The following is a 15,814-nucleotide window of genomic DNA, read 5'->3' as shown; positions in this document are numbered from 1 at the left end:
CCGAAGGAACTCCTGCAGAGATGTCCTGAAACTGAGAACGACCGACTTCCAACAACCGCAACTATCTTCCTATGTCAGGTATGACCCCAATCAGAGAACCTGCTCCAATTTCCAATGTTGCTAGGGCTCCTTGAAACCACACTATCAAATGTGGCCTTGATGTCAAGGGTGTCACTCTCACCTCACCTTGAAATTCAGCTCTTTTGTCCATGTTTGGACCAAGACTGTAATGAGGTCAGGAGCTAAGTGGCCCTGGCAGAACCCAAACTGCATACCTGTGAGTAAGTTATTGCTGAGCAAGTGCTGCTTGATAGCACTGCTGATGACACATTACTGATGATCAAGAGTAGACTGATGGGGCAGTAATTGATCTGTTTGAATTTGTCCTGCTTTTTCTGTGCAGGATATACCAGAGTAAATTTTCCACATTGTCAGGTAGATGCCAGTATTGTAGCTGTACTGGAACAATTTGGCGAGGAGAGCACTACATTCTGGAGCACAACGCTTCAGTACTATTGCTGGAACATTGAAGGAACTGGATATTGCAAAGGCTGTGACAATGTTTTCTTGATACCACGTACAGTTGTTACAACACAGGATAAACCTCTCTGCTGACCTCACTCCGTAATCTATTAAATTTTGAGTGGCAAAGAACAATCCCAGAAGTAAACATTAACAATTTTATTCTTAAAGTCCAACAGAGAACATTAAAAACCACAACTATTCATAACTCCTTTCTCTTAAACCTATCTTTTACCTCCCATTCTATAATACTGGTCCGATAAATTCCCGCAAACTTACAGCAAATCAATTTCAAACCCAGTTGTCGTCTTTGGATGTCAAACATTCTCTGTAGATTTCTCTAGGTTGGCTTTGGTCCTCTGCTGCACAAATATCTTATGGATATGCACCTTTTAGAGAGCTATTTAGCTAGCAGTCTATACCAGTTGGTGTTCTTGGCTGTTCTCTCCCTAACTGTTCAAAATGTCCGGTTTTATACCCCATAACATCTATTTTTATACCCCAAAACATCAGATCATTTCATTGGTTTGATGTCATCCCAAACAGTAAAATTCAAATTTGATTGGATTTTGGTATCTGGGGCATAATTTAAACCGAGTGGCCGAATTTGAATTTGTTTCTGTTCCATGGGAATGCAACCCCAGCTATTTGTTTCAACCAAATCTTATATTTTTAAATTGTTCAGCACACTCGTCTAGAGACTGGCAAATGATGCTGGGGACCACTGGAGGCGGAGATGGATCATCTACTCGGGACATCAACTGAAGATTGCTGCAAATACTTCAGCCTTATCTCTGGCACTGATGTGCTGAGTTCTTCCATCATTGAGGGGGGGGAGTATTTGTAGAATCTTCTCCTCCAGTGAGCTGTTTAATTGTCCATCATTATCCATGGCTCGACAAGACTGGAGATTTTTTTTGAAATGGATTTCTTCAAATATCCAATAACGTACAGGTCAGTTTGGAAATGAAATATGCATTGTCTCAACGTGTTGTTGCTTCAAGTAAAATTCTTAAGCTTACAGCTTTACAATATCTTACGAACAAAGCGCAGGCGCTAATAAACCCATGCTAGTTGAAGTTCTCCTCTACCATATTGCACAACTGACAACTTGGAGTAATATACTATTTTTAATAGGATATCACAGCTTTGGTGGCAATCTCTATTAATTGGACACCAATAGTAATATGCCAGAATCCCACCTTCCCCTGAATTGGGAACATAACCTTCCCTCTACACCTGCTGGCAAAATTTAGCTCAATATATCAGTGGCAACTTTCAAATGGACACCAACAGACTCTTTTTAAACACCGAAACAATATTTTGTCACGCAATGCAAAAAGATGTTTATTTATTCAAAATCCTATCACATACCTATGAAATGCTGAAAAAAGACTGCTAGGAGCAAGCAGTAAGGGCCCTCTAGGAAGTATTGTTCCTTTGTCATTCACCCAGTGCAAATATCCTCTTGTCATGTTTGCCATCCCAATGGCACGTGCAGAACAGTACAGAAATTTATAACCATTCCTTCAAAACAGACAGAACAGTAAGCTTCACTATTATAATTAATAAACTAGATTACATTTAAAATCACCACAACTTCAATTAGTTCATGTGCAAAGGTAATTATTTCACATCATAATTACTATTGTTAAAGTGGATTAATATCAGCATTTATTTTGTGGTTTGCCTATGTAGCTCCCAACTTATATCTGGGTGAAATTGGAATTGTGGCTTTTTCTATCTACCTTCATAGTCACACAAGAGTGTGTGTGTGCCTTACTGCAGCTAAGGATCTTAGCATCATCTGAAAAGAACAAAAAAATCCAAAAATATGGACAGGGAATGGGGATTTATGGAATAATAAAAGTCACATCTTGCATTCATCCCGTCTTCTAGTTAAGAGGATGGCTAGATGATTTCCTCATGGGCTTAAGCTGGACTTAATTATGAGGAGTTAGGCAATAACATTTTGGAAATTATTTTTCCTGCCTTCAGAAAAGTCAAGAACTTATCTCTAGGAAAAACCATAATGTCTATAATCTGCAAATATGACAAATATCAGTTTTGTTGGAAGTAATTAAAATATTAAATATATTTTGTCCTATTTTATGATGTACATCATTTGACTCTGCTCCACGCAATATCACTGATGTAACTACCTTTTGGTGAACCGATATAATGTTGAAACATTCTTAGAATTCCATATCTCAGTTTTACTATATTGAGTTTATTCTTAGAAATGCACACAAACAAATGTCATTGTAGACAACTATTACTATTTAAAAAATGAAAAACAGTCATGCAAACGTATTCTACTTTGAAAACTTTCTACATATAGTTCAATCAAGACATAGACTTGCAAGTAGTCTAGAGACAAGTGTTTGTAGTCAAGTGACAAAATGTTAGGGTCTTTTTTTTTAAAATGGACACCATTGAGGGTAAAGTAAGTAGTCCTTGGAACTACTGAAATCATAATTTTCATAATTCTTTTAACATAGTGAGACATCCTGGGATATTCCACAGTGAATTACTACATAAAGTTTGACCTTGAGCCACTTGAGGAAATATTCAGGCAAAACAACTACTGACGTTAAGTTTGAAAGGAGTGTCCTAGGAAGAGGTAGGAGGGGTGCTGATGGAAGAAATTCGAGAATTTAGAACCTTGGCAGCTGAAGGCCAATGGTGAAGAAATTAAATTTGTGAATCGTTTTATCAATTGAATTGAAGCAGCACAGATCTTTATGAATTGAGGAAACTACAAAAAGAGGGAGAGACGAGGGAGAGACGAGGGAGAGACGAGGGAGAGACGAGGGAGAGACGAGGGAGAGACGAGGGAGAGACGAGGGAGAGACGAGGGAGAGACGAGGGAGAGACGAGGGAGAGACGAGGGAGAGACGAGGGAGAGACGAGGGAGAGACGAGGGAGAGACGAGGGAGAGACGAGGGAGAGACGAGGGAGAGACGAGGGAGAGACGAGGGAGAGACGAGGGAGAGACGAGGGAGAGACGAGGGAGAGACGAGGGAGAGACGAGGGAGAGACGAGGGAGAGACGAGGGAGAGACGAGGTTAAATCCAAGGACTGTTTACACTTGGTTAAACAACTCATTCCTAGCTGATGACAACCAACCAGTCTCCAGCAATGCTCTCTCTTTTCAACATACCCTCAGCTCTCTTTTCTACCTGCTACCTCCTGGAGCCACAATCCACAGATAAAGGGTAAATCTTTCACAAGTATGCTGACAATACCACTGTGTTACACTCTCTACACCTTTATTGCTAGATGCTGTCAGATTGCTTTTCCAATAACTGGTCATGAATAAGCCACACTTTCTTCCCAAAGTTTAATGTTGCTATGCCTGCTGCCAGAGGCAATGCTCAAAAGCTTTTAAGCATCACATGGAAAAAACTGAAATAATCTTCAATGCTTCAGCAAAATCAAGTTAATACACTGTTTGCAGAATCTCAACCAAATGCTGGACAAATCCACCTGCACATTGTCTGGGGAGTAACATCAAAATTTGCTAAAGCAGGCTGTCTGTTTTGTGGCTTTTACTCCTGTAATCAGAATATATTTGCACCTGCATACTGCCAAGGGGTATGAAGGGCTACTAATATTATCCAGTGATTTCATATATAACCAATGTATTATGGAGTCATACATACCAGAAAATCAACTGAGGATCAATGCCACAATTTATTCAGGCATTTTTAATGTAAGAGTTAAATTTAACAGGCATTTTATGTTGATCACTATTCAACACAACTGCTGGAAGAATACATTTCTATCTGCCAGGTGAAATCAAACTCAATTGTGACTTTCAATTTGATCAAGCACTCAAATGAATAAAGGCCCAATGGACAGAGTGTTGGGAGGCAATCAGTGCCATGGAACCATATTTCACAAAGTAGATATTGCCTTGGGGCAGTGTAGGTTGGGTGGGTGAGTGGGAGGGGGAAGGGGAAGGAGGAAAGAAGACAGATTCAAGATCACCTCCATTTCAGAACTGCTTAGCAGCATTATTTTTTCTTAGAAGTCATTGCCACACATACTCATGAATCTTATGATAAAGTCTGGCAATCCCTGGGTGCGTCCAGTCTTTGCCCAGCTGAGGAAGAATCTGCCCTAAGGCATCAGATCTACAAAGAAGTATACACAAGAACATTACCATGATGCATCTATGACAACCAAGCTTAAGATCTAAAGTTGGAAACAGATTATTGTACTACAGTATACAGTTTTAAATAGATTTATCATTAATATTACACCATTTTTATTAGAAGAGGTAAGATGTAAACTGTTAAGAGTAGTAAGACACTGTACAGTTAAGATACCAAAAATAAAACAGGAAAGTAAGCAATTCATCAATATCAGTGGTTGAGTGATGCATACATTGAAACACGCTTTGCAACTAACTTGAGGGGGCCCAAGGAAGCACTTTCTCTGGATCACACAGAAGATTCAAGACCTGACTGAATATGATTTGTAGGGAGAAAGAAGAATCTGTTGCAGAAATTGAGCACAGGCTGATCAGGGTGTTGGAGGAGTCAACCTAAATTCGAACTGCCAAAATTCCTAATAAAACATTGGTAATGAGAAAACAGAAAGGAAGCTGGGAACATGTGCTGCATCTAACTGGAAGTGTACCAATATCTTGGCAGGGAGGTTCGATAGTGCTACTCGGGAGGGTTTAATGTTAGTGGGTTAGGAGGGTGGGAACCAGAGCAGTAGGTTATTAAGTAGAAAGACTGGGGAAAAGCTTGAGACTAAGACAAATATAGCTAAGCAGTGAAGCAATCAGGGACAGGTTGCTGACCTCAGCAGAACTGAAGGTATGGATTGAATTTGCTTCAATGCAAGTTGTATAACAAGTAAAATGGATTAATTTAAAGCCTAGATTAATGCATGCAATGATGTGGTTGCACAGACATAGTTGAAAGAGATACAGGATTGGCAGCTTAAGGTTGCAGGATATATATGCTTTAAACAAGACAGAGGAGGAAGCAAAAGAGATAAGCAGTTGTATAACTGTTTAGGAAGCATACAACACCTGCTTTGAGGGAGGATTCCCTAGAGGGGTCTTGCAGCAAGACATTATGGACAGAGCCCAGAAACAGGAAGGGTGCAATCACAGTACTGGGAATCTTCTACAGATGTAGAACATTACAGCACAGTACAAGCCTTTCGGACCCCGCTGTTGCACCAACCTGTGGAACTAATCGGAAGCCTATCTAGCCTACACTATTCCATTTTCATCCCTTAAAGTTGGCAAATGTACGACTGTTGCAGGCAAGGTGTTCCACGTCCCTACTACTGAGTAAAGAAACTAACTCTGAAGTCTGTCCTATATCTATCACCACTCAATTTAAAGTTATGTTCCTTCATGCTAGCCATCACCATAAAAGGAAAAAGGCTCTCACTTTCCACCTTATCTAACCCTATGATTATCTTATATGTCTCAATCAAGTCACCTCTCAACCTTGTTCTCTCTAACGAGAACAGCCTAAAGTCCCTCAGCCTTTCCTCATAAGACCTTCCCTCCATACCAGGCAACATCCTAGTAAATCGCCTGAACCCTTTCTAAAGCTTCCACTTCCTTCCTATAATGCAGTGACCAGAACTGTACCAAAAACTCCAAGTGCAGCCACACTGTGTTGCAGTTTTGTACAGCTACAACATGACCTCATGGCTCAAACTCAATCCCTCTACCAATAAAAGCTAACACATTGTATTGCCTTCTTAACAACGCTATCAGCATGGGTGGAGACTTTCAAGGATCTATGTAAATGGGATCTATGTAAATGGACACAGATCTCTCTGCACTACCAAGAATCCTAGAATTAGCCCAGTATTCTGCATTCCTGTCACTCCTTCCAAAGTGAAAAACCTCACTTTTCCATATTAAACACCATTTACCACCTCTCAGCCCAGCTCTGCAGCTTACCTATGTCCCTCTCTAACCTGTAACATTCTTCAACACTGTCCACAACTCCACTGACCTTAGTGTCATCTGCAAATTTACTAATCTATCCTTCTATGCCCTCATCCAGGTCATTTATAAAAATGACAAACAAGAGTGGCCCCAAAACAGATCCTTGCGATACACCACTAGTAACTGAACTCCAGGATGAACATTTCCCATCAACCACTACCCCCTGTCTTCTTTCAACTAGCCAATTTCTGATCACTAAAATCAGCCTCAATCCCATATCTCCATATATTTAGTGCAATAACCTACAGTGGGGCACCTTATCAAATGCCTTACTGAAATCCATATACACCACATCAATCGCTTTACCCTCATCCACCTGTTTGGTCACCATCTCAAAGAACTCAATGTTTGTGAGGCACGATCTAACCTTCACAAAACTGTGTTGACTGTGCCTAATCAACTTATTCCTTTCTAGATGATTATAAATCCTATCTCTTATAACCTTTTCCAACACTCTAGCAATAACCGAAATAAGGCTCACTGGCATATAATTATTCTGGTTGTCTCTACTCCCCTTCTTGAACAAGGGGACATTTGACCTCCTAGCTGCCAGTGGGGGATAGAAGAAATATTTAGTCAGATTCTGGAAAGTTGTGAAAACAAGATTGTTGTGGCGGATGATTTTAAGCTCCCCGAAACTGACTGGCACTCTCAGTGCCGTGAGTTTGGATGGGGAGCAAATTATGAGGTGTGCGCAAGAGGGTTTTTTCAAACAGCATGTGGACATACCAAAGAGGGAAGGGGCCATACAGGTCCTGGTATTGGGAAATGAGCCCTACCAGGTGATCAAAGATCAGTGGGGGAGCATTTTACAAAAAGTGACCATGATTCCGTGAGTTTTCAGATACTTATGGATAAGGATAAGAGAGGACTTCAGATGAAGGTTGCTAAATTGGGGGAAAGCAAACTATAACCAAATTAAGCAAGAATTGGAGAATGCTGGTTGGGAGTAGCTTTTGAGGGAAAATCCAGATCAACAATGTGGGAGTCTTTTAAATACAAGTTGATTAAACTGCAGGACAGGCATGTTTCTATGAAAATTAAGGGCAGGAATAGCAGGATTTGGGAACCTTGGATGACAGGGAAACTGTCAGCAGAGTCCATAAAAGTCCTTGAGGTGGTCAAGGCAACTTAAAAAAAAAGTCCTTGAAGGACAGAGAAAGTAGGAAGGAGATCAAACAGGGAGTCAGAAGGGCTAAAAAGGGGCCGTGAAATAACCTTTGCCAGCTGGATTAAAGAGAATCCAAAGGTTTTATCCAGACATTAGGAGCAAGAGGGGAGCTAGGGAAATAGTAGGCCCACTCAAGTATAAAAGAGAGGCTGTATTTGGATCCAAAGAAAATGGGTAAGACACTTAATGAGTGCTTTACAATGGTATTCACCAGAGAGACAGACATGATGGATGTTGGGTTTAGGAAAAAGGTGTGTGAATACTCTTGGGCAGGTCAACATAATGGAGGAGGAAATGTTGGGTGTCTTGAAATGCATTAAGGTAGACAAGTTCCCAGGGCCACATGGGATATTTCCCAGGATACTATGGGAGGTAAGGGTGGAAACACCTGGGCCCTTAACAGATATCTTCACATCTTTAGCCTCAGGGAAGGTCCCAGAGGACTGAAGAATGGCCAATGTTGTTCCTTTGTTTGAGGAGGAGAGTCACTGGAGAAGATACTGAGGCACAGGATTTATTCACATTTGGAAGCGAATGGACTTGATAAATGATAGGCAGAAAGGTCAACTACAAGAGGGCACAGGTTCAAGGTTAGAGGGGGAAAGTTTAGGGGAGAAGTATGGGAAAAGATTTTCACACAGAGGGTGGTGGGTGCCGAGAATGCACTGACAGTGGAGATGGTGGAAGTAGACATGTCAGCAATGTTTAAAACATATCTTGATAGACACACAAATGGGAGGCGAATGGAGGTATAGAAATTCAGTATGGACAATAAGCAGCAGATCTAAATAAGGAATAGGAATCATTGCAGGCTTAGTGGACCAAAGGGCCTGTTCCTGTGCTGTTTTGTTCTTTGTTCAGATCCTCCCATCATGCCACCCACTGCATAAACAAAGAGCAAATGACTTGGGGCAAATGTCTGGAACACATTCTGGTGAACATAGCTTTCTGAGTTTTCAAGTTACTGGATCTTGAAATGGAATGGGCAGTCCCCTCACATTATATATATCACAACTACTTCACAAAAAGGTGAAGATGCAGATGGACAGAACAGTGGAACAGCTGTAAATTAATCAATTAAACTAAACAGTAACCCTTGCACTAAAACATTACCTTTGGGGAAACAGTTAGAAATATCTGGCTGCTTGGTGAAGACTGATTCACCAAGTAAGCCAAAGAAAAAGAAATCAATATAACTCCTGCACAATTTGAGATAGAGGAGGAATGGTTTGATTTACTTGCTTTTCAGCAAAAATGTTTTTTTTGCCAAAAAGATGTCCTTGTAGCTGAAGAGAGCAGATTGCCATTTAGTAAACTATCATTTAAACTGAAGTGTGACCAAGATTTGAATTGCAGGAGGACGGAATGTTACAGGAGTGAAAAAAATGTTGTTGTGTACATGTTTCTAAACCACCCCACCGCTCCCCCCCCCCCCCACCACCGGCCAAAACACCTCATCATACCACACTCTCCCCAAGCCCTGGAAAATTTAAATATTTATCTGTGCAGTCTTAACTGCACAATCTCTTTCATTTCTTTTGGAAACAATATAGTTTTGACATCAATGCTGATATTGATAAACATAAAATTTGAGTAATTAACTACCTAAAAACTACTTAAGTATTCTTATTGGTGCCACTTTGTGCCTTGCTGACAGAGATTAGGACTGTTATTCTAAACAGTTGACTTACAGGGCAGTGTATTAGTTATGAGATAGGGTGCTTTCTTCAGCAGATCATTGAAGATTTAGAAAGAACTAGGAGAAAGTGAGGACTGCAGATGCTGGGGATTAGAGCTTAAAAATGTGTTGCTGGAAAAGCGCAGCAGGTCAGGCAGCATCAAAGGAGCAGGAGAATCGACGTTTCGGGCATAAGCCCTTCAGGAATGAGGAGGGTGTGCAAAGCAGGCTAAGATAAGAGCTTCAGGGCAGATGAGATGACCTGCCCTGAAGCTCTCATCTTAGCCTGCTTGGCACACCCTCCTCATTCCTGAAGAAGGGCTTATGCCCGAAACGTCGATTCTCCTGCTCCTTTGATGCTGTCTGACCTGCTGCGCTTTTCCAGCGACACATTTTTAAGATTTAGAAAGATACAAAGTACTGGAGAGTAAGGGCACTACTAGCAGGTTCTACATCCTTTAACAATTACTGCAGTCTGTCATAGTTAAAATCAGGAATAGATCACCTTTATAGTGAAGATGTAATTGCGGAGGTAACATCCATATTACAAGGCTCCCAAGCCTTCGTTTGTGATTCACCAAGACAGTACATTAAATGTGCAGAGCAATACTGGCTACTGGATGCCTTGATAGTTAGATGAGCAAGTGAAATAAAAAGGCTCTGGTTAAAGTTTTGGAAATGGGATTAGAACGGATGGATGTTTGATGACTAGTGTGGATGTGTTGGGCCAAAGAACCTCTTTCCATGCCTTTTAAAATTTCTATGACTCTAGCCCTGTTTACTATCAAAGATATTTTGCACAATGAGCCAGGCAGTTTGTTGACAAGAGTGCAGTGACACTTAGTGATAATTATTCCACCTCTGCTGATGTATCAAGATACTAGCAATATAGCCACGGTAGATACCATGATAAAAATTAGGGAACCTTCCCCTGACCCTGATGGACTTGTAGATCAGTGGAGGAAAAACATCCTAGTACTTGCATGAATTTGAAGGCCCAAGAATTTATGGCCCTACAATGGCTAAGGGGAACACAAAAGGAAAATTCAAAACACTGCACACACAAACACAAAAATTTCAGAACAGATACAAGCAGTAATGGAGAAGAGAACAGAGCTATAAAGCAGATGACCTTTTGAAAATCCTGGTTCTGTTGAGTGGAAACTTAAAAACTTCACTGTGAGAAGCTGTTCAGTGTGTCGTTATAGAATGACTCAGGGTTATGGATACTGAAAAAAGACACAATGAGGCAGAACAGAAGAAAAACTGGATCATACAAAGTTCAAAGGGTGGAATTAAATGAACACTACAAAGCACAGTAAGGCTATAAAGAGAGAGAAGGTAGTTCAATAAGCAAATTAGCAAGAAGTGCAAAAACCAGACAAATTTCTCAATGTCGTGGAGCCTGCTGCATATGCTTAAGTGGTCAATTGATACATAAATTAATTTATGACTAAGGAGACAGTTAACTGAAAAACATGCATATTCTGGCAAGAAAGGGGATATGTATATGTAAATTTAGCTTCTGGAGGTTTACAAGACAAAATTCTGGATTAGTAACTAGATATATTTTTCTGAAGTCATTATACTATACTATATAGCATACTATATTATGAACTAAATGTCATACATAACAGGTGGCTAACTCTAAATAAAATTACATAGATTCATGCAAAATTTTCTATTTAGTAGTTTTTTAAAGTAATTTATTATCCTAAGTAGAGTGTACAAATACAAAAATCTCAAACTCATTTTTAAAAGACAGGTAGTTCCAAATACAAAACCTACTTGGTTATGGTTCCATCAATATCCGATATGACGACTTTGTCATCCCAGTTCCAAAGGTATATGGTCCCTTCACAGCGACAGGTACCTTGGTACTGAGTTGTTATACTAAATACCACATCATTTGGCCCCTCTTTTAGTTTAAGGCTTGCCTACAATGTAAAAATGCACAAGGAAATTTAAAATTAAAAAAGACAGTTCTACATAACGACTGCCCTCCAATTAGTTTATTTTAAAATTCAGTGTCCTAAGTTTCATACTTCAGCAGTCTGACCAAATGACCATTCTTCAAGATTTAGCCTGAATGGAAATTGCCAACATGCTATTTATTATTAAGAGGCTCAAAAGGTGCCCATGAGCAATATCCATACCCGCAAGAACAACACTATGGGGTTCACTATTCCAAGATGATTTTTTAAAAATTCATCTCTTGTCCTGAAGGATGAGGCGTTCTATAACAATCTCAGATTGAACATCAAATATGTAGTATTTCTACTCTACATTGGTTAGTTCAACACTAGGTAGTAAACAGACTGGCATTTTATATAATTACAGCCCAGGAGGATTTTACCTTTAGGCTGTTATTTCTCACAAACTGTCCCGAGAATGGCAATATGAAAAGCTTTGTTAAAATGTCTATTTTTAAGCAATATTAAAGTTCTGCATGACCACATCATAATTATTTTATTGACCTAAGTAGGTTCTATCTAGGCCCTTGTAATTTCATGCACCTCAAAGTTTCTGCTCAGTTTCCTCTGCTCCAAATAAGATTCTTCAAAGCTAACAGTCTCCAGTACCAGAAACATCCCAATAAATCTTTGCCGCAGCCCCTCTACTAATCACATTCTTCATGCTAAGTGCTGATCAGGGTTTTACATAGTCCTCTAACTATTATATGAAAAAGACTTTATGCAGTCCTTGCATCATCATCCTGCTCTTGTATAGTGGGTCCTGGCAAAAAAAGGCAACTTTTCCCTCATATGCTGTTGTAACCACTACACTTACCTTGCTACCTTCAGAGATCTGTAAGCTCAAACTCCAAAAGGTCCATCTGTTTCACTAGACGTCAATATTCTATTACTTATTGTATATTCCCTCTCTTGTTTGCTCTTCGCATTACCTTCAATTTCAAAGCAATGGACTCTACTTGCCACTTTTTTGCTGACTTGCCCAGTGCAGCGATAACTTTGTGCACTTTAATATTCCTTCAGCCAACTTTTGCAGCAAGTACAGATTACTTATGCTCTCTACATCTAACTGCGTAAACCACTGATACAAACAAAAAAAACCTACTGCCAACCACACCAACAGTCTTCTGGTTATTTATGTATTTAAAAAAAAATCACTATAACCGTTTGCTCTCTGCCATGAGCTAACTTTAGATTCAACTGTGGTCATAGTCAGTCTTGCAGTTCAGTTAAACGTGTCCATGCCAACCAAGTTTCCTAAACTAAACTAGCCCCCATCATGAAGTTGAAGGCATGCACTGTACCCTTAAGAGACTGAATGCTGTTCTGAACTGAGATATATGTCTAGATTGCAGTCCCAGAGTGTACTGAAAAATTGAAAATATAACATTTGGCTGTGAAATGGATACCAGAGTTTTGGTTGCTGTTTTGACAGCAATTCAAATTTAACCAGGTTAAATTATGCCCAGAATACTAAAATCCAATCAAGTTTGAATTTATTGTTTTATCAACACCGAACCAATGAGACAATCTGATATTAGGGACATAAAAATACGGACATTTCGAAAACTGGAGAAAATGCAACTGCCATCAAGACCAATCCAAGAAATTCAGAAACACTTTCTATCAAAAGATACCTTTTCATATGAACATACTTGCAGTAAAAAGAAAGAGAATTCAGTAGCTGGAAGAGTGAAGCCACAGAAGATGATAGCAGTTATGTAGCTTTGAAATTAAGTTGATGTAATTTTAATAATTGTCTTATTGAAACAACATATTATTATAGAGTTGAAGGTAGGTAATAAGCAGTTAAGAGAAAGGGGGCTTAAAGTTGTGAATAGTCAATGTTTAATGTTCACTTTTAGAGTTAGAAAATAAATTGATGTTATTTTCTTTAAATAGTGGAATTTGGGAGTTCTGTGTCACTCACTTTTACAGATTATGAGGTGAAGGTAGCTTTTCTGGGTATTTGGTTTAATTAACAGAGGTTCACCTCTATGTCATAACATCCAATTAGCTTGTGTTTGATCCATATCCCTCCCTTTCCAATTGATGTGCCTATCTAACTGTCTTTTAAATGTTGTCACTTTACCTGCATCTACCTGACACGTCATTTCACATATGAACCACCCAGAGTTTAAAAAGTTGCCCTTCAGGTCCATTTTAAATCTTTCCCCTCTCACCCTAAACCTATGCGCTCTAATTTTGAATTCCCCTCCACTCAGGAAAAGTGTTATTCATCTTATCTATGCCCCTCATGATTTTATAAAACTGTATAAGGTCATGTCTTAGCTTCCTAAGCTCCTGTGAAAAAAAAAGTGTCCCAGCTTATCCAACCTCTCCTTATAACTCAAATCCTCAAGTTTTGGTAATGCCCTTATCAAACCTTTCTGCACTCTCTCCAATTTAATAATATCTTTTCTATAGCAGGCAGACCAGAAGTGTACAGAGTACTTCAAAAGTGGCCTCACCAATTCCTGTATAATCACAACATGAAATCCCAACTCCTATACTCAATGCTCTAAGCAATGAAGGCAAATGTACCAAACTTCTCCTTTACTACCCTGTCTGTGATACAATTTTCAAAGGAACGAATGTAGCAATCCATAATCAAACAAATACTGTACTGCAGCAAAAACAGAGGAATATTTATACTACTTAGTGAGTAAAGACTAGAAATACTACCACACTTTACTTATAGAGTAGTGTACTGATAAATGAAATATATTGACTATAAACATTCAACATTTTATTTCCATAAAAAACATTTGGGAAAACTAAAATATACAAAGCCTACTTATAGAGTAATATATACAAACTCATGAAATACATCAATTACAAATATTCAACATTTTATTTCCATAAAAAACATTCCAATAAAAACATTCGGTAAGACTTAAACATACACAGCTTCAGCACTATGGCAGGCGGTGGTTTTAAAGGCTTCTTCAAGTGTCATCTGTCTCATTAACATAGATTGCTTAGACAGAAACCTGAGTCAATTGCCATAATCTCTTGCTCACTGATAAATGAATGTTGTTCAAGGCCAGCAATTAACTGATCACACATTTTCACCATATCGTCAATGGCGACTTTCTCAACTGTGTTCACTAACTCATCATCACCACCACCACTACTGTGCTCACACTTAGTTGTCCAGGAACCCGTATTTAAAACCATTCCAGCAAAGTTCCTATTGCGAAAGGAACGCATGACAGGAACATCATTGTCAATGTTCAGCATTTCTTCAATGTCAGCTTGATGCAATTTATTTACACTTTCATCCGATAAATTTTGTGCGTAAGTAACAAGGCTTGCTATCATCTTTTTCTCTTCAGTGAATGAAATCCTTCAAACTCTTCATCTGCAGGTTCATTTACAAGAATCATCATTGTAGGCCAGAATCTGTGCCAACCATTTGTTAATGTTGCTTTATCAACATCATTCCAAGCATTAGCAATGGTGTAAACGGCATCCTTAAAACTAAACCTTTTCAGGAAGTCTTGAATTCCTACTCTCTGTTGACTGCAGAAAGCATACTGTTTAAAAACTAGTCTTTATACTTGCTCTTCTTGGAGTATAAAATTTCTTGGTCACAAGGCTGAAATACGAATGTCACATTAGGGGGCAAGTAAATTCCAAAAACATTATTTATCACAAGCTGTTCAGCAGGGAGATGTGAGGAGCAGTTGTCTAGGAACAATAAAATTTTACTCTTTTCTTCCAGTCCACCTTTGTCAGCAATGAGCTTGTGCCGCTGGTACATAGTGGTTACTGAACCAGTCGGAAAAAAATTCTCGGGTTACCCATGCTTTCTTGTTTGCATAACAATGCACAGGCAAATTGCGAACACCTTTAAGACATCTTGGATGTTTGCTTTTCCAATCACTGCCAATTTCATCTTGTGTGCACCTGCAGAATTGACACACCCAAGAATTGTTAATCTGTCCTTAGTTTCCTTAAAACCGGTTGGTGATCTCTCATTAGCTGTTGCTAATGTTTTTCTTGGGATATAGTGCCAGTAGAGAGCTGTTTTATCAGCATTGTAAATTTGTTCAGGACTAAGGCTTTCATCAGATATCAGCTTGACAAATTCACCAACATAATTTTCAGCTGCTTCATGGTCAGCAGAAGCCTTTTCGACACAGATTTTCAGATATTTCACACCATTACACTTCTTGAATTTCTGCAGCCAACGTTCTGAATATTGACATTTGCCTTTAATGTTCAGTTCTTTTATGATATTTTCTAGCTTGTTTCATGACCAAACCAGTCAGTGGCATACGTTCACTTCTTCATTGTCTAATCCACTCCATCAACACACGGTTAAGATCTTCATTTTTTGCCCTATGCAGTGTTTTCCTATTTTTCATTAATTGATGGTAATCACCATCATAAAACTTTAGTAACTTATCTTTCTGTTTCTTCAAATCATAGACAGTGGTAGTTCTGACACCATATTCTTCCATAAGATGCCA

General features: G+C 39.2%; 1 protein-coding gene across 3 annotated transcripts in view; it reads right to left on the bottom strand.

The window, feature by feature from the left end:
* The window catches only part of lpin2 (lipin 2), a 121,516-nt gene that overhangs the window by 6,939 nt on the left and 98,763 nt on the right, over positions 1 to 15,814 (bottom strand). For all 3 annotated transcript variants that reach the window (XM_072570378.1, XM_072570377.1, XM_072570379.1), the window contains 3 exons: positions 11,152 to 11,300; positions 4,575 to 4,661; positions 1,897 to 2,049 (listed from right to left, as the gene is read on the bottom strand). In XM_072570378.1, the coding sequence (XP_072426479.1) occupies positions 1,897 to 2,049; positions 4,575 to 4,661; positions 11,152 to 11,300 (389 nt within the window). The remainder of the gene's footprint in view (positions 1 to 1,896; positions 2,050 to 4,574; positions 4,662 to 11,151; positions 11,301 to 15,814) is intronic.

The sequence above is a fragment of the Chiloscyllium punctatum genome, chromosome 5 (genome assembly GCF_047496795.1).
Source record: "Chiloscyllium punctatum isolate Juve2018m chromosome 5, sChiPun1.3, whole genome shotgun sequence".
In the NCBI taxonomy this organism is placed as follows: Eukaryota; Metazoa; Chordata; class Chondrichthyes; order Orectolobiformes; family Hemiscylliidae; genus Chiloscyllium; species Chiloscyllium punctatum.
Note: the sequence above shows the minus strand (reverse complement) of the source record. Positions and strands in the feature narration are given on the sequence as shown.